Below are 17,928 nucleotides of genomic sequence, written 5' to 3' on the forward strand. Positions count from 1 at the left end.
TGCCTGAATAAAAGGAAGGATGAATGCATAAATGAATGTTGCACAAAGTGGTGCTTTGAAATGTGTTTTAAAACTGCTAGGTTGGCAGGAGCAGGGACCGAGCAACGGGAGCTCACCCCGTCACGGGGATTCGAACCGCCGACCTTCTGATCGGCAAGTCCTAGGCTCTGTGGTTTAAGCCACAGCGCCACCCGCGTCCCAGAAAGACATAAGTCAGCCCCAAATTGGAAGCAGCTTTGAAGTCTTCCTTAAGAATCAAGGATGAGTAAAATACTACAAAAGCCCCAGGAGAGGTATGTACTGCCAAAGGGAAGAAATGTCCTCTCTTGATGTTAAGCTCCACATCTACAGTGGTACCTTGGTTCCCAAACTTAATCCGTTCAGGAAGTCCGTTCCAAAACCAAAGCGTTCCAAAACCAAGGTTGGCTTTCCCATAGAAAGTAATGCAAAATGGATTAATCCGTTCCAGACTTTTAAAAACAACCCCTAAAACAGCAATTGAACATGAATATTACTATTTAACGAGATCATTGATACATAAAATGAAAGCAATAAACAATGTGCTGCTGTCACACAATCAATCAATCAATCATTAGCTGAACTGGGTTCCACACAGTCGCAAAAATGAAACAAAAAAGAGCCGCAAAAACAAAAACGCAAAATAAATAGCAAAACCAGACAGACCTCAGTGTAACACTCGAAATCAAACTGTGGAACTCAAATTGGAAGCGTAAGATTCAACACAGAGCATGTTCGGCTCCCCAAAAAAGTTCACAAACCGGAACACTTGCTTTCGGGTTTGTAGTGTTTGGGTTCGAAGTTGTTTGATTACCAAGGCGTTTGAGAACCAAGGTACCACTTGTACACACTGCAAACAGCACATCACTCCTGGCAACCATGATAGCTCTCGCCTGCATTCCAGACAGGTTGGAACCCAAGACAGATCAAAGAACAGAGGTGTGGTTTGGATGTGAAGTGCACGGTCTTGCCTCCAACACAGGTCAGCTTTAAAGGAGGTGGTTGGAGGAGATGCACCTATATTCACAGCCCTAAATGGCCTCGGCCCAGTATACCTGAAGGAGTGTCTCCACCCCCATCGTTCTGCTGAGGTCCAGCACCGAGGGCCTTCTGGTGGTTCCCTCATTGCGAGAAGCAAAGCTACAGGGAACCAGGCAGAGGGCCTTCTCAGTAGTGGCACCCGCCCTGTGGAACGCCCTCCCATCAGATGTCAAAGAGATAAACAACTACCTGACATTCAGAAGACATCTTAAGGACTTCAGGGAAGTTTTTAATGTGTGACATTTTAGTGTATTTTTGGTCTCTGTGGAAGCCGCCCAGAGTGGATGGGGAAACCCAGCCAGATGGGCGGGGTACAAATAATAAATTATTATTATTATCCAGAATAAATACAACAATGTGCTCAACAAAATCTTCCTGTTGATGTGAGGACTTCCATCCTGGGGGGCTGAAAAGGAAGCTGTTTACGCATCTTGCAAAAGCCACCTGGCGTACAGTGCACTGACCTGCGGTTTCCGGTTTTGCCTCTCCCCTGTCCTTGCCTTCAAAGCTCTTTGGTTCTTGAGGAATTGCTTTCGGTTTTTCACTGGCAGGTTCACTGGGGGAAATGTCCTTATTACAGCCATTCAGGTGGCAGCCATGTAATCCTTGGGATTCCAGAGACGACAGCTTTTCTCTCCCATCTTCTTTTCCTTTCATATCTCTGCTATGGAAGTGCTGCTTAGGGTTGCTTCTTTTCCTTTTGCTGTTCTGCAGCAGGGGAGGAAATAATCCAAGGATAGCAACGCCATGAAATACAGATCACATTACAGCAGGTAAAACAACCCTCAATGTTTTCCAAAGCATGGCATAAATTTTACTACTTGTACAAGAATTTGAGTAACTGTGATGCACTACATCATAAGCTTTGTCTTTGCGCCTTAAAAGTAGATCAAGGAACCCTGTAAAGTAGATTAAATTAACTTTATTAGGTTAAATCCAATGATTTCTCCCACGATCCTCACAACTTTAAGAGCCTAAGTTAATGCTTTTTGTTTTGATATACTTTGCTTTTATTGTGTTGTGGTTTTTTTAAGGCTTCTCTTGTCTTTGCTCCAAAAATCGTGAGAGACAAATATATATACGTGTATATCGGATCTTGGGGCGCGGGTGGCGCTGTGGGTTAAATCACAGAGCCTAGGACTTGCTGATCAGAAGGTCGGCGGTTCGAATCCCCACAACGGGGTGAGCTCCCGTTGCTCGGTCCCTGCTCCTGCCAACCTAGCAGTTTGAAAGCACTTCAAAGTGCAAGTAGATAAATAGGTACCGCTCCGGTGGGAAGGTAAACGGCGTTTCCGTGTGCTGCTTTGGTTCGCCAGAAGCGGCTTAGTCATGCTGGCCACATGACACGGAAGCTGTACGCCGGCTCCCTCGGCCAATAAAGCGAGATGAGCGCTGCAACCCCAGAGTCGGTCACGTCTGGACCTAATGGTCATGGGTCCCTTTATCTTTACCTATATCAGATCTTGGATCTACAGAAGCTGTTCAATCTAAGTTCCTAGGGCCATTTCCCCCCTGTTTCATCCTGTGTTCCAAACGCCTCATTGCGCTTGGAAGCTAATGTCCCTTCTGTTGAATTACAGATTTGGTGCAGGACATATAATTATTGGCTTTGGCTAAATTTAAACCCCCCCCCCCCCCGTCTACTACCCTTAGAATCGCAAGATTGTCATGAGAGCGCTTGGAGTAAAATTGTCAACTTTACTTTTCTGGTTTGTCACCACAACAGTTATTAACACCAGGCTTCAGAAAGCAAATAATTTAACCTGACAGCGCCTATATCAGGCATCCCCAACCTTCGGCCCTCCAGATGTTTTGGACTACAATTCCCATCATCCCTAACCACTAGTCGTGTTAGCTAGGGATGATGGGAGTTGTAGACCAAAACATCTGGAGGGCCGCAGGTTGGGGATGCCTGGCCTATACGATATTGAGCAACAGAATAATTTGGCCACTATAAGGAATTTTTTTTCATGGTATGATTATTTTCCACCTAGTCATTTTGAAACTTTGGCACCTTATTTGCAAAATTTGACAATTCCAAAATAGATGCGCTTTCACTTCCACAAGATTGAATATACTGCTTTCGACTGTATTTGAGGGTCAATTTCAAAAATTATCGCTGGAAAAACAGTTGTGTCCCTGTTGAGATGGCAGTATTGAGTCAGTGGCTCATGTGCTTCTAGCTTGCACTCTTTATAAAGGTTTGAGGAGTGAGGTTCTCTATTATTCTCCATGTTGGGTCGCTCAACCATTGCTACTGTGGCCTTCCTTTTAGCAGATGAAGATGATCAGTTTACAGCAAAAACTGCAAGGGTTTTAGCACGGGCAATTAGAATAAGATCTATTATTTGATTATTGATGTAAACCTCAAAAATGTATTTTGTATAGTTAAGCTTTTACCTCTACCTTCAGTACATTTTATTTTATTTTATTGTTATGGCTAGTGGTTGATGCAAATAAAGATTCTTCTGAATATATATTTACTCACTCTCTCTCTCTCTCAAATGCATCATAATATCTGGCTTCTTTCTGAGTTGCTATTCTGAACACAGATGTCTGCTCATTTCAACCACAGTAGTCCATAAGTATCAAGTACAGTATACATAAAAAGGAATTTGAGGACAACACTCATTCACAGCAAGAAAAAAGAAATACTGGCACCCAAAGAATTCCAGAAAACATATTTCTTTTGGTGCCATCTGAAGATCACGTGGGATGGAAGTAGAACCCATGTTTCCTATATTTTTTCAAAAGTATACACTCTGTTCTTTTTGGAGCAGCAATCAACATCCATAGCAACTGAATTTTGGACTCGGTTGGATGCTATATTCAGATGGGTTTTATTTCTTTCTGCCAAACACCTGCCATTTGGCACAGTCAGGATAATTCGTAGGACAGTAATTTAAAGTGCTTTCCATAGCTGGAAATTATACATTATGTTTGCCCTGGCAGTAATTGCTTGTAGATTCTCTCTAATTCTTCCGTTTCACAGAAGATATCTGTGAGCTGACACTAGCAGGAGTCTGGCATAATGTTGTTTCCGAAGAACATGATTTATTTCTTTTTTTATGATTGGGGACCATTAGATAAATAAGTGCTATTGTCTGTGTGCACCACATTCAGTGCCTACATACTGTCAGAGTTATGTCCGTATCAATAAAAAAGACAAGCACTTCCTAGAACCTGCTGAATCCATTGCTTAACAGAGCTAAACAGACTTCACTTGAGAGTTCAACACCAATTTGTTTCCCGTATCAGAAATCTTAGAAAGGGACACTCAAGTTGACATCCAGCTTGAAACACCTTGTGCAAATAGTTCTGAGTGAATCAGTAAGTACTGTAGCCACAGTGGGAGAAATCAGAGGCACACAATGTCACACCTTTGATTCCATACAGGAGTCAGTGAGCACTACAGTGGTACCTCGGGATGTGAACGGGATCCGTTCCGGAGCCCCGTTCGCATCCTGAATGGAACATAAGACGTGACGGCGTGTCTACGCGTGACGTCATTTTGAGTGTCTGCGCATTCGGCGAAACCCGGAAGTAATGCGCTCTGTTACTTCCAGGTTGCTGCGGAGCGCAACTCGAACGTGCTCAACCCGAAGCACATTCAACTCGAGGTATGACTGTATAGAAAAATGCAGTTTTACTGGACTACTGTCAACTACAATCTATAGTTGTGAGGGGGGGGGAGTGAAGACCCAATTAAGCACAGCACCCTTTTGGCCTCTTAGCATACTGGCTTTGGGCAGGCGTATGTACATATATGGTGGGACACAGGTGGCGCTGTGGGTTAAACCACAGAGCCTAGGACTTGCCAATCAGAAGGTCGGCGGTTTGAATCCCCCCGGCAGGGTGAGCTCCCATTGCTCGGTCCCTGCTCCTGCCAACCTAGCAGTTCAAAAGCACGTCAAAGTGCAAGTAGATAAATAGGTACCGCTCCGGCGGGAAGGTAAATGGTGTTTCTGTGTGCTGCTCTGGTTCGCCAGAAGCGGCTTAGTCATGCTGGCCACATGACCCGGAAGCTGTACGCCAGCTCCCTCGGCCAATAAAGCGAGATGAGCGCCTCAACCCCAGAGTCGGCCACAACTGGACCTAATGGTCAGGGGTCCCTTTACCTTTACGTACATATATATGTAAAGTCCTTCTCTTATACAGAGAACAAGCGCTTCTGGGTGTAGCTCAAACATTTGCAGAACCTTTTCCCAATTGTGGCCCTGACGCCAGGGGCGGTGCAGTGGGTACAGGCCGCCCCAGGTGTCACCACTGAGGGGGGTGACAAAATGCCGGGCGGCACTCACCGAGGGGCCTGCAGCGTGCCCAAGCCACGTGTCTCACCTGGGAGTAATGAGGTGGCTTGGGTGCGCGCAGGCTCTGCGCTGCCCAAATGGTCTGCCCACTGCCTCCCCCCCCCCAGCTGTAGGGCGGCTGAGTGGGAGGAGGCAGGCAGACTCCAGAGGCCCCGCGGTGCGCCCTGCCCCTATGGGAGACTCGCCTGCCCTGGGTGCCCCACCCCAGGTGCCCGAACGGCTTCCTCCGCCACTGCCTGACGCTACTCAAGAACCGTGTCCATGTAAGGTACTCAGGAGAGAGCAACACAGTGAAGACCAGAGCTTTCCCAGATACGGGATTTTATTAAGAAGCTAAAGCAAACTGCAATTTTATAAGCTAGCTATCAGCGGCTGCCCCAGAGAAGGGGGTGGTAAAAGGGGAAGAGAAGCAGCTAAACAATTCAAACGAGGACCAGAGTGCAGGAAAGGGTGTTACCCAAAAGTATATTTTCCTTAACAGAGCAAGGTGGTGTGTGTGTGTGTGTGTGTGTGTGTGTGTGTTTATATGCTTTGCATCAGGAAAAGTGTGGGGGGAAAGGGAGAACCCTTCCCTCGGGGCTGCAGTCCAGATCTGAATTAGGGAAGGCTGTTTAAAAATTGATATATATATATAAAGAGAGAGAGAGAGAGAGAGAGAGAGAGAGAGAGAGAGAGAGAGAGAGAAAGATGGAAGATACAATTCTGGATTTTCAAGGTCTCTTCTCTTCTCTGGTCCTAAGATGGTTGTCATCACTTGCATATCTTTACAGCTGAGTCCCACATATGTATTACCCTTGATGTAAAGGAGAACGCCCTTTTATCATTCAAGGGTCAGTTGCCAGAGAAACAGCTTGGTGCTGATTAGAACTGCTCATAGCATCCTGAAGAACAGTTTTCTGATTTCCATATGAATACCTTAATTATTCTGACAATTCTGTCAGAATAGCAAGCTCAACCTGCAGGTATAAAAACAGCAACAGCAAAGCGGGATTAAAAATGTAAAAAGCACCTATTTATTTTGAAGTCTTTTGAAAGCAGGCTTGGAGCAAACAGTTCGCAGTTGTTAAAAAGAAAGAAAAGTGTATTTGTGTGTGCGCAAAAGCCTTGGCAACAAATATGCTGTTGTGCTCCAGCGAACTATGATGATAAAATGGACTTAATGACTTAACTTTCACAGGAAACTCCTTACCTTCTTTTTCCCTGACATATTCCATTCTTTTAGAACTTGAAGTGCACTGCCTAGAGGGGGGAGAGAGAGAGAGAAAAAGAGACTTCAGCAAGTCAACAATAACCCCCTTCCTGGCTGTTGACCATTTGCTCAATTTATTTTCATTGTTTTGGACAATGTGTCCCAAGAGTCAGTGAAAATGGTATTTCATTTCCTTTAGTTCCCTTGTCTTAAAACAAGAGAATATTACCTGTTACCTGTTCCCGTCCCTTGCAGGCTGCTTTGAAAAACGGCAGGTTAGCAACACAGCTGAGCCCAGAATTTAAGCAGGTGCTTAGACTTAAGCGGGACACGGGTGGCGCTGTGGGTTAAACTACAGAGCCTAGGACTTGCTGATCAGAAGGTCGGCAGTTCGAATCATCGCAACGGGGTGAGCTCCTGTCGCTCGGTCCCTGCTCCCGCCAACCTAGCAGTTCGAAAGCGCGTCAAAGTGCAAGTAGATAAATAGGTACCGCTCCGGCGGGAAGGTAAACGGCGTTTCCGTGCGCTGCTCTGGTTCGCCAGAAGCGGCTTAGTCATGCTGGCCACATGACCCGGAAGCTGTACGCCGGCTCCCTCGGCCAATAAAGCAAGATGAGCGCCGCAACCCCAGAGTCGGTCATGACTGGACCTAATGGTCAGGGGTCCCTTTACCTTTAGACTTAAGCACCCAAGTGGAGAGGCTGTCATGTACCTTGCTCTAGGTATCTCTGCCTTCTGGTGAGATCGACAACCAAAAACAACAAGAACTTTCCTTAAAAGTGCATCTTTCTTATGAGGTCACCCTTCTACATAGTGGGTGGGTTTAGTCACCACAAACATTTTTGCTTGCCCAGCAGAACTATCTGCCCCCTCCTCCCCACGGCACACGGTTCAGGGTGTTTTCCTGACCCTCCACAGCAGATTTTGGGGAGGCCTAGAGGGCACACAGCAGAGGGGAGGCAAGGGAGAAAAGACACAGCACACTACCAGGAGCCATTGCTCCCACTTCTACTAACAGTACCCGATAGCTGAATCCAGCCCCGTGTCCAATTGTTTCTCAACCTACACTTAGGTTACCAGACACCCCCGTTTCCCAGGGACAGTTCCTGGATTTACAAATCAGTCCCCATACGAAATCCATTGAAGTTGAAAAGTGTCCCCGGGTTCATTGAAAAATATCTGGTAACCTTAACAGGCTAGTCCTCAAGCTCACAATGAATGAATAATGAGTAATAGATAAAATGCAACATGGTGAAATCTCAGGAGCTAGAGTTGGGCTGAGTAAGGAATCCAGCTTCCAGAGAATGTGGAGTCAGTGCTCTGCATAGCTCTTTGCGTTGGCTCATGGCAAGGGCAATCACAATCCTTTTTAAAACTAAAGGGGTAAATTATACAGTGCATGTATTGCATACTGATAGTTAAAATAATAGCGTTACTGAGAACCATACCGCACATATGGACCACCAAAGTCATTTTGCTCGCTTTAGAATAGCCTAAGGATTTGAATTAAGTCTTAAAAGCAAATTTAATGCTTGTTCTGGGCCTCCTGTGGTTTAACAGGATTTCCTTCTTCCGTGAGAAAACACAGTGCAAAGGGTTTGTTTTTGACAAATCAAAGGGGCAGGGATTTTAAATAAGGAATAACTACCCATGTGAAACTTGTAGTAATGAAATGTTTCCTAAATTTAGCTTTTCTACTAGACTTCGTCATTTGCCCAAGAATCTAAACTGGCTTGAGTATGTTTTTAACCATTTTGATTTGATACTTTAAGAAATATAAGGTTTATATGAAAAGTTGAAAATGAACCTCAGGACGTTTTTCCTTGTTTGTTATCCATTGCTATCTCCCGCTAGGTAATGTTTTCTGACATCTATTGAAAGGGAGGCAGTCAGCAAATAATACTTGGCATTGCAATCCGCATTCACACACCCCCTCTCCAAATATGAACAAGACAAACTGCAGACTGGAAGAGGAAGGTTTGCACAATTTTTAAAAGCAACCTTCCAGCATTCTACACAGGCCAATTAAACCCATATTTAAGTTTGTTTGGTTAGTTCATGGACACGAAATGTGCTATGAAAGGGTATAAAAATGAGCAGATGCAGGACGTGGAGGGTGGTCTATTAAGCCAGGAGTGCCCAAACAAAGATTTGATGAAGTGAACATGCGTGGTGAGGGCCGACCAAAATTGTTGAACTTTTTTTATGATTCTACCCCAAAGTTATTGAGCTTTTTTTACGATTCTACCCCAAAGTTCTTGAGCTTTTTTTAGGAGTTTACCCCAGGAGAGACTGCCACAGGGGGCCATATTAGGCCCCCAAAACAATCCTTGGGGCAATGTATGTCCTTAACGAGCACTGTGCATAGACCTTTGGCAGCTAATGCAGCCAATGGTCTCAGCTTCTTAACCATGTGAAGTTAAGGCGCAAGTTCCTTTCCTCCTCTGGGGGTCGGTACCAACCTTAGCTGCAGTTAATGCCTAGTAAGGTTTCCCTGGGGTGGGATGCAGGTGGATGCAGGTGGCGCTGTGGGTTAAACCACAGAGCCTAGGACTTGCCGATCAGAAGGTCGGCGGTTCGAATCCCCGTGATGGGGTGAGCTCCCGTTGCTCGGTCCCTGCTCCTGCCAACCTAGCAGTTCGAAAGCACGTCAAAGTGCAAGTAGATAAATAGGTACCACTCTGGCAGGAAGGTAAACGGCATTTCCGTGTGCAACTCTGGTTCACCAGAAGCAGCTTAGTCATGCTGGCCACATGACCCGGAAGCTGTACGCCGGCTCCCTCGGCCAATAAAGCGAGATAAGCGCCGCAACCCCAGAGTCGGTCATGACTGGATCTAATGTTTAGGGGTCCCTTTACCTTTACCTTAAGGTTTGCCTGTGCCCACGGTTTCCTACCACCTTAAGAACCTGCTTTCAAATCCTCATTTTCCAAAAGGAAACATGGACCCTGCATAAAGCATGCCTGGAACCCCTGGAATCTCACAACGCTTGGAGATTGGGGTGATACGTGATGTTATCTACACAGGGATTTTTATACAGAGTATACATGCCCACACAGGTTGGCTAACTCTTGACTTTTTAGAACGGTCTCTCAGGTTGCTAAGAAAGACATCATAATATCTTAGGAAATTCTGAATGTTCACTTTTTAGCAGCATATACACCTGTGGACTGTCCAAAATGGTGTTACTTTTCACAGTGTCCGTGAAATAGAAAAAGGATACAGACCATCCACAAAAGCTTGTACAGCTTTGTCGACGTTGTTATCAAACTGCTGTAGCACCAGCACTATTTCATTGTTGCTTTTGTTGGGTACAATTGATCGCACCGCATTGATCTGCAAGCAAGAGAGATGAACACAGGCATCTTAAAACACAGAAAAGGCACGTCACACCGCAAGGCAAGTAGGTATTTTTCACACAAATGCCCCACAATTCTGCAAAGGACTGTTTGTGCTACGTAGTAAGAGCGCCTTAACTACGCCACAATTACATCCAAAACACGTAAAATAACAAATGAAAACCATTCCCATTCCTTCCCACGCACTTCTGACGATTCCCTGAATGCTGATCTAGGTTGCAGTATATTATTTCTTTAGCAACAACTTTCCCCAACGGCACATGAAATTGGTGCTGATATTTTTCATTTATTTGCATCCTGTAGACTGCTTGATAAGTCTTAACTGATTTTCAGCCAATGGTACAGAAGCACAGCTGTATGTATGAATATGTATGCATGTATGTATTTACACAGAGGGACGCGGGTGGCGCTGTGGGTAAAAGCCTCAGCGCCTAGGGCTTGCTGATCGTCAGGTCGGCGGTTCGAATCCCCGCGGCGGGGTGCGCTCCCGCTGCTCGGTCCCAGCGCCTGCCAACCTAGCAGTTCGAAAGCACCCCTGGGTGCAAGTAGATAAATAGGGACCGCTTACCAGCGGGAAGGTAAACGGCGTTTCCGTGTGCAGCTCTGGCTTGCCAGAGCAGCGATGTCACGCTGGCCACGTGACCCGGAAGTGTCTGCGGACAGCGCTGGCCCCTGGCCTCTTGAGTGAGATGGGCGCACAACCCTAGAGTCTGTCAAGACTGGCCCGTACAGGCAGGGGTACCTTTACCTTTACTATGTATTTACACACACACACACACACACACACACACACACACACACTTTGCCAGCCTGGATATACTCTTGACATTTAAGATGGTTGGAGCAGCACTTTAACACCGTACAATTTCAACAAAATGAGATGCACTACAAGCCCCGTTTCCCTGGTTAAATTCAGCTCCCCCACTGTGCTGACTTTTATGCTTCTCCTAGCATGCTGCGTAGAATCATAGAACTGCAGAGTCTGAAGGGACTCCAAGGGTCATTTAGTCCAACCCCCTGCAATGCAGGAATCTCAACTAAATCATACACGGCAGATGGTGATCCAACCTCTGCTAAAAAAACCAAACCTTCAAGGAAGGAGACCTTTTGTCCCCAGCTTGTCAATATCCTTCTTGAATTGTGGTGCCCAGAACTGGACATACTACTCCAGGTGAGGTCTGATCAAGGCAGAATAGAGCGGGAGGTGGGTGGCGCTGTGGGTTCAACCACAGAGCCTAGGACTTGCCGATCAGAAGATTGGCGGTTCGAATCCCCAAGACGGGGTGAGCTCCTGTTGCTCGGTCCCTGCTCCTGCCCACCTGGCAGTTCGAAAGCACATCCAAGTGCAAGTAGATAAATAGGTACCACTCCGGCGGGAAGGTAAACGGCGTTTCCGTGCGCTGCTCTGGTTCGCCAGAAGCGGCTTAGTCATGCTGGCCACATGACCCGGAAGCTGTACGCCGGCTTCCTCGGCCAGTAAAGCGAGATGAGTGCCGCAACCCCAGAGTCGGTCACGACTGGACCTAATGGTCAGGGGTCCCTTTACCTTTACCTTTGATTTCCCTTGATCTGGATATTATATTTCTGTTGATGCAGCCTAGAACAGCATTGGCCTTTTTTTTGCTGCTGCATCACTCTGTTGACTCATGTTAAGCTTGTGGTCTACTAAGACCCCTAGATCCTTTTACATGAGGTGCAGGGTGACAGATATGGGCAGAGTGCACCTAGAAGACCTCGTCTCATCTTGAGAAGAAACCTCCTCAGGATGTGCCCTTTGATAACCTCCTGCTGACTCATCGAGTGTTGCTACCACTGCAGAAGACAGCAACAGACAGAGAATAGAGGGGTGGTTGAATAGGGATAAAGAAGAATGCAGAATTGTACTGTTGGATTCTAAATCCCATCAGCCCCAGTGAGTGCGACCAATGGTCAGGGATGATGGGTGTTGTAAAGGTAAAGGGACCCCTGACCATTAGGTCCAGTCGTGACCGACTCTGGGGTTGCGGCGCTCATCTTGCTTTATTGGCCGAGGGAGCCGGCGTACAGCTTCCAGGTCATGTGGCCAGCATGACTAAGCCGCTTCTGGTGAACCAGAGCAGCACACGGAAACACCGTTTACCTTCCCCCCCAGAGTGGTACCTATTTATCTACTTGTACTTTGATGTGCTTTCGAACTGCTAGGTTGGCTGGAGCAGGGACCGAGCAACGGGAGCTCACCCCATCGCCGGGATTCGAACCGCCGACCTTCTGATAGGCAAGTCCTAGGCTCTGTGGTTTAACCCACAGCGCCACCCACGTCCCTGATGGGTGTTGTAGTCCCCCCCCCAAAAAAATATGGAAGGTCATGTGCTTATTGACCGTCTTTTTATATTATTATTCTATAACACAGAATCAGTCGTTATTCTGTTTACAGACAATATTAGATAGCTGTTTTAAGGCAACCAAATGCCATCAGTCAATAACCATAGTCTCAGCATCTTTTCCCCCTTTACCCATGGCTAAGGCAAAAAGCCCTATATCATTATCATTGTGGTATTTAATGGAATGCATCAAGGCCCTCAGATAAATGATACGATTTTATCATTTTCATAATTTGATGGGGGAAAGTCAGCATTTATCAAGCTAGGCCAGGAAATGTCTAGTACTGCAGAGAGATTAAATGCTTTTCAGATATTTTCTTGTGCACAGAATTCTCATTTTTATGGGCAGGGTAATAATAAAATAATAATTATTATTAATAGCTTGATGAACTATTTTCTTTTGAATTTGGCACCTTCTTATTCCCTTAAAACTCCTTATTAAGAGATTTGGGCCAAAAAAAAATGGGGAAATGGAGACAGAGATCAGTAACCAAAAGAAACAGATCCAAATAAGCTTTACTGAGGCAGGAATGCAGAGTGGGGTCGCGACTTTCCAAATAGCCCAGTGGAGCCTGCCAAGAACCAGAGGAGTTGATTAAATATTTTATCTCCAGTGGGAAGGCAGCCATGGCCAGTATATTTTTTAAAACATCTGAAGGTTCTGGACCTATATGCTGTGTATGTGGAGCAGTATGATAATTAGAGATCTTACCTTTTCCTTGATGTTTGCTTGCGAGCCAATTTCTGCCATCTCCAATTTGATATGGATAAGACCTGCAGGTCACAATAAGTTAAATAAACAGTATTATTTTAGTAATCCAAATGCTTCCCTTGCTATGGAAATGCTTTGCTGCTATGTTCATTTGTAAAAAAACAACGAACTACATTGACAAGAAAAATAAAGACATTTTATATGCACTTTCCTTATAATTTTTCGTTTTAGACTATCTCAAGCATATTTTTTATTTTTTTTCTCTTTAGGATATCTCAAACATGGAAATGCTTTCAAACCCTCAGGCTGCATATTAATGTCATCATCCTGCACTTACCTGGCAGTAAATTTAATCTGAACACAAAGGGATAGATTCTGCTATAAAGTTTCAATCCTAGGAACAATCATAAAATTGCCAACTTTTTGTCAGCCCTTGGTTTTAACTGAACTTGATTGTCAGACATTAGGGCAGGAGTGGGAAATCTCCGGCCCTCCAGATGATGTCAGAGTAAAATTCCCATCAATCCTAGCAATTGGCCATGTTGGAAGGAGCTGATTGGAACTGGATCCCCACAATATCTGGAGGGCTACTGATCTCCTTTCCCTGAAGAATGGTGAGAATAATCTGAATAAAGTTCACCTGCTCATTTCTGTGGATTTGAGCAGCTGTTAAGGGCAAAAAAAGAGGCTAAATCATTGCTTTTCTTGGGGGGGGGGGCATTCCTAGCAGGAAAAAGTGGTTTGCAAATACTGAGGGAAAGGATCAGTACTTCAAAACCAAACATGGGTGTAGCTGGGGGGGGGGGGCAGAGAGGGATAGCTGCCCCCCTAAATCAATAAAAATACATAGCTAACTGAGGTTCTGCCCCCCCCTAAAAAAAGGTCTGCAACCCCAAATCCTGGTTATGCCCATGTAACTAAGGCGCTTCTGTTGGGTGGGGGATAATTCCTCTGGCAGCCCTACCTGAAGTATCATAATAATTTATTATTTATACCCCGCCCACTTGGCTGGGTTTCCCCAGCCACTCTGGGCGACTCCCAACCAAATGTTTAAAACGCAATACAGCATTAAACATTAAAAACTTCTCTAAACAGGACTGCCTTCTGATGTCTTCTAAAAGTCAGATAGTTGTTTATTTCCTTGACATCTGGTGGGAGGGGGTTCCACAGGGCAGGTGCCACCACCGAGAAGGCCTTCTGCCTGGTTCCCTGTAACTTCACTTCTTGCAGTGAGGGAACCGCCAGAAGGCCCTTGGAGCTGGACCTCAGTGTCCGGGCTGAACAATGGGGGTGGAGACGCTCCTTCATGTATACTGGGCCAAGGCCGTTTAGGGCCTTAAAGGTCAGCACCAATACTTTGCATTGTGCTCGGAAACGTACAGGGAGCCAATGCAGGTCTCTCAGGACTGGTTTCTAAGCATTTTTAAAAAACAGAAAAGTAGTTTAGCATCTCTGTAAACATGTTTGCTATTACAGTGGTACCTCGGGTTACAGACGCTTCAGGTTACAGACGCTTCAGGTTACAGATTCCGCTAACCCAGAAATAGTACCTCAGGTTAAGAACTTTGCTTCAGGATGAGAACAGAAATCGTGTGGTGGCAGCGGGAGGCCCCATTAGCTAAAGTGATACCTCAGGTTAAGAACAGTTTCAGGTTAAGAACGGACATCCAGAACTAATTAAGTTCTTAACCAGAGGTACCACTGTATAAGTGTAAGCAGCCAAGGTAGTTTGGTGGATTTCTTAGAGATGAGTGAAAGGACAGTGACTGCGGTTGTCTCCCATTAAATAGTCATATAATATGACTTCCTTTCACAAAAGTATACACAAAGTCCAGCAAATCCTTAATTGGGATACTGAAGGCACAGTAGAATCGGGTCCTTAAAAATGATACCCACCGAACTGACAGCAATAGTGGAGATAGAAGGACCTTTTAAGCTAAAGATTCTTCTTCTGAGAATGAGGAAGAGAGAGGAAGGTCTCTACCATGCCAGTGAATTCAAGCCCTGAATACTAAATGGACTGAACACAGGGTATGTATAGAAAGCCTGCTAGAGAAAGCTTTTCAAGTCTGAATGTCAGCTTTAATATTATGCCTCTTTCTTTAGCAGAATCTCATTCACATTTCTGATACTGAAATGTCATTGCATGATCAGTCTTGTAAAAAGAAAAGAGAGAGAGAAGAACTGGAGGGGAGAGAGATTAAATAAAAGAAATAAAGGATCTCTTATTGAAAGAAGGTCTCACCTTCTGAAACTGGTTTCCAAGCACATGTTTCTTGAGACAGTAAAATGCTTTTCTATTTATTCCTTACATAGCAAGGGACAGGAGGGCAGCCTCTGTTCTCATTCAAACTACACACCCTTTCCTTGCAAAACTGAGCAAGTTACGGTAAATATAACAGCCGTACACTGGGGGGAAAGCAACAGAAAGCCTTTCCATTTTGCTGGAGCTTTTCTCCCATATGGAAAGTAGCTGTGACTTTCTCATGAAAGAAGAACAAAGAGACATTCAATGAACTAAGAAGCGCCAAATTCTATAACGGAAAGCAACAACCCTGACACACTGTATTGGAATTTAGAGGCTCAAAAAAGGCATTTTTTAATTTTATTTTTAAGGAAGATGTATTTATGGCTGTCTTTTCTATTTAAAGATGGAAGTGTTCACAGTTCTACTTTTGCATGGCTTGTAGAACTCATTGCAAATTTTGATGAGATATGGAACTTTGAGAAATCTTGCATTAACCTCTAAGCTAAGGCTGCTTGTATTCCAAAAAGCAAATAAAGTTTTTCAGCTTTTTTTTTTTAAAGGAAATTTGCCCCCCAAAATCAACACTTCCAATATGGGCTGCCAGGTTTTCCTGGACATTTCAACCGATTATATTTTTTTTTTGACTGGACACAAATATGATCTGAGCATTTCCCCCCCAAGATAGCATGAGGACACTCTTTTCTTACTTCCATGTGAGCAGTGTTAGCATGCTGCAGCAAAACCAAAACAACTGTTGCTTCTGATGCAGTGGGGTGCTAATAAGACAGTGATGGCCAAACTTGGCCCTCCGGCTGTTTTGGGACTACAATTCCCATCATCCCTGACCACTGGTCCTGTTAGCCAGGGATGGTGGGAGTTGTAGTCCCAAAACAGCTGGAGGGCCATGTTTGGCCATCACTGTACTAAGAGGTGACCATAGAAACATAAGCAGAGATTGGACGCTGGATCAGGTCAAAGGCCCATCTAGTGCAGCACTTTGCTCTTACAGTGACCAACCTATGCTGCCTTATGGGGAGCCTGTAAGCAGAACCCCAGCATGACATCACTCTCCCCACCTACGGCCCCAGCAAATAGTACTTAGAGGCATATACCGCCTTTGAATGGGACACGGGTGGCGCTGTGGGTTAAACCGCAGAGCCTAGGACTTGCTGATCAGAAGGTCAGCGGTTCAAATCCCTGCGACAGGGTGAGCTCCCATTGCTCAGTCCCTGCTCCTGCCCACCTAGCAGTTTGAAAGCACCTCAAAGTACAAGTAGATAAATAGGTACCACACCGGAGGGAAGGTAAACGGTGTTTCCGTGCGCTGCTTTGGTTCACCAGAAGTGGCTTAGTCATGTTGGCCACATGACCCAGAAGCTGTATGCCGGCTCCCTTGGCCAATAAAGCGAGATGAGCGCTGCAACCCCAGAGTCGCTCACAACTGGACCAAATGGTCAGGAGTCCCTTTACCTTTACCGCCTTAGACAGCGGATGTAGAGCAGTGGAGGTAAAAACATAGCCTCTGTGTCTAGAAGCGATTGGCATCCTTATCCTGCAATAATTTGTCTAATCCTCTTCTGAAGCAATCCAAGTTGGGTGGTTGCCACTGTCTCTTGTGGGAGCCAATTATATAATGTGTGCTGTGTAAAAGAAGTACTTTATTTTGTCTCTCCTGAATCTTCCAACGTTCAACTTCATTGAATGTATGGGGGGGGGGGTTTTGAGGTTCTACCTAACAACTTTCACCACACCATGCATAATTATACACCCACATCACATCTAAAGAGATCCAAATGTTTCAACAACTGAGCCTCTTAGGCTTGCCGATTGGAAGGTTGGTGGTTTGATTCCCCGCAACGGGGTGAGCTCCCGTTGCTCGGTCCCCGCTCCTGCCCACCTAGCAGTTTGAAAGCACGTCAAAGTGCAAGTAGATAAATAGGTACCGCTCTGGCGGGAAGGTAAATGGCATTTCCGTGCGCTGCTCTGATTTCACCAGAAGCGGCTTAGTCATGCTGGCCACATGACCCGGAAAAACTGTCTGCGGACAAACAGCGGCTCCCTTGGCCTGTAAAGCGAGATGAGCGCCGCAACTCCAGAGTTGTCCGTGACTGGATTTAACTGTCAGGAGTCCCTTTACTCCCCCCCCCCCCCCCCCGCACGAGATCCTATTCAAGCTGAGGCAACTAGAACTGCACGCACCATTCCAAATGTGATTGTACCACAGATTTGTGCAATGGAATCATGCTACCGGCAGTCTTATTTTCAATCCCTTTCTTAACCATCCCTAGCATGGAATTTCCCCTTTTCACATCTGCCACATACCGTATTTTTAGCTCTATAAGACGCACCAGACCACAAGACGCACCTAGTTTTTGGAGGAGGAAAACAAGAAAAGAAATATTCTGAATCTCAGAAGCCAGAACAGCAAGAGGGATCGCTGCGCAGTGAAAGCAGCAATCCCTCTTGCTGTTCTGGCTTCTGTGATAGTTGCGCAGCCTGCATTCACTCCATAAGACGCACACATATTTCCCCTTGCTTTTTAGGAGGGAAAAAGTGAGTCTTATAGAGCAAAAAATACGGTACTTTAGAATTCTTTATGCTTTTAATTGGGACGCGGGTGGCGCTGTGGGTTAAAGCCTCAGCACCTAGGACTTGCCGATCGAAAGGTCGGCGGTTCGAATCCCCACGGCG

General features: G+C 45.6%; 1 protein-coding gene across 1 annotated transcript in view; it reads right to left on the reverse strand.

The window, feature by feature from the left end:
* SPATS2L (spermatogenesis associated serine rich 2 like) overlaps window positions 1-13,346 on the reverse strand; it is a 37,848-nt gene extending 24,502 nt beyond the window's left edge. The window contains exons 1-5 of the mRNA XM_028751483.2: window positions 13,327-13,346; window positions 12,990-13,051; window positions 9,786-9,894; window positions 6,559-6,608; window positions 1,524-1,767 (exon numbers count right to left, since the gene is read on the reverse strand). Coding sequence (XP_028607316.2) covers window positions 1,524-1,767; window positions 6,559-6,608; window positions 9,786-9,894; window positions 12,990-13,028 — 442 coding nt within the window. The 5' untranslated portion in view covers window positions 13,029-13,051; window positions 13,327-13,346. The remainder of the gene's footprint in view (window positions 1-1,523; window positions 1,768-6,558; window positions 6,609-9,785; window positions 9,895-12,989; window positions 13,052-13,326) is intronic.
* Between the last annotated feature and the right edge of the window lie 4,582 nt (window positions 13,347-17,928).

Source organism: Podarcis muralis, chromosome 1 (genome assembly GCF_964188315.1).
Source record: "Podarcis muralis chromosome 1, rPodMur119.hap1.1, whole genome shotgun sequence".
In the NCBI taxonomy this organism is placed as follows: Eukaryota; Metazoa; Chordata; class Lepidosauria; order Squamata; family Lacertidae; genus Podarcis; species Podarcis muralis.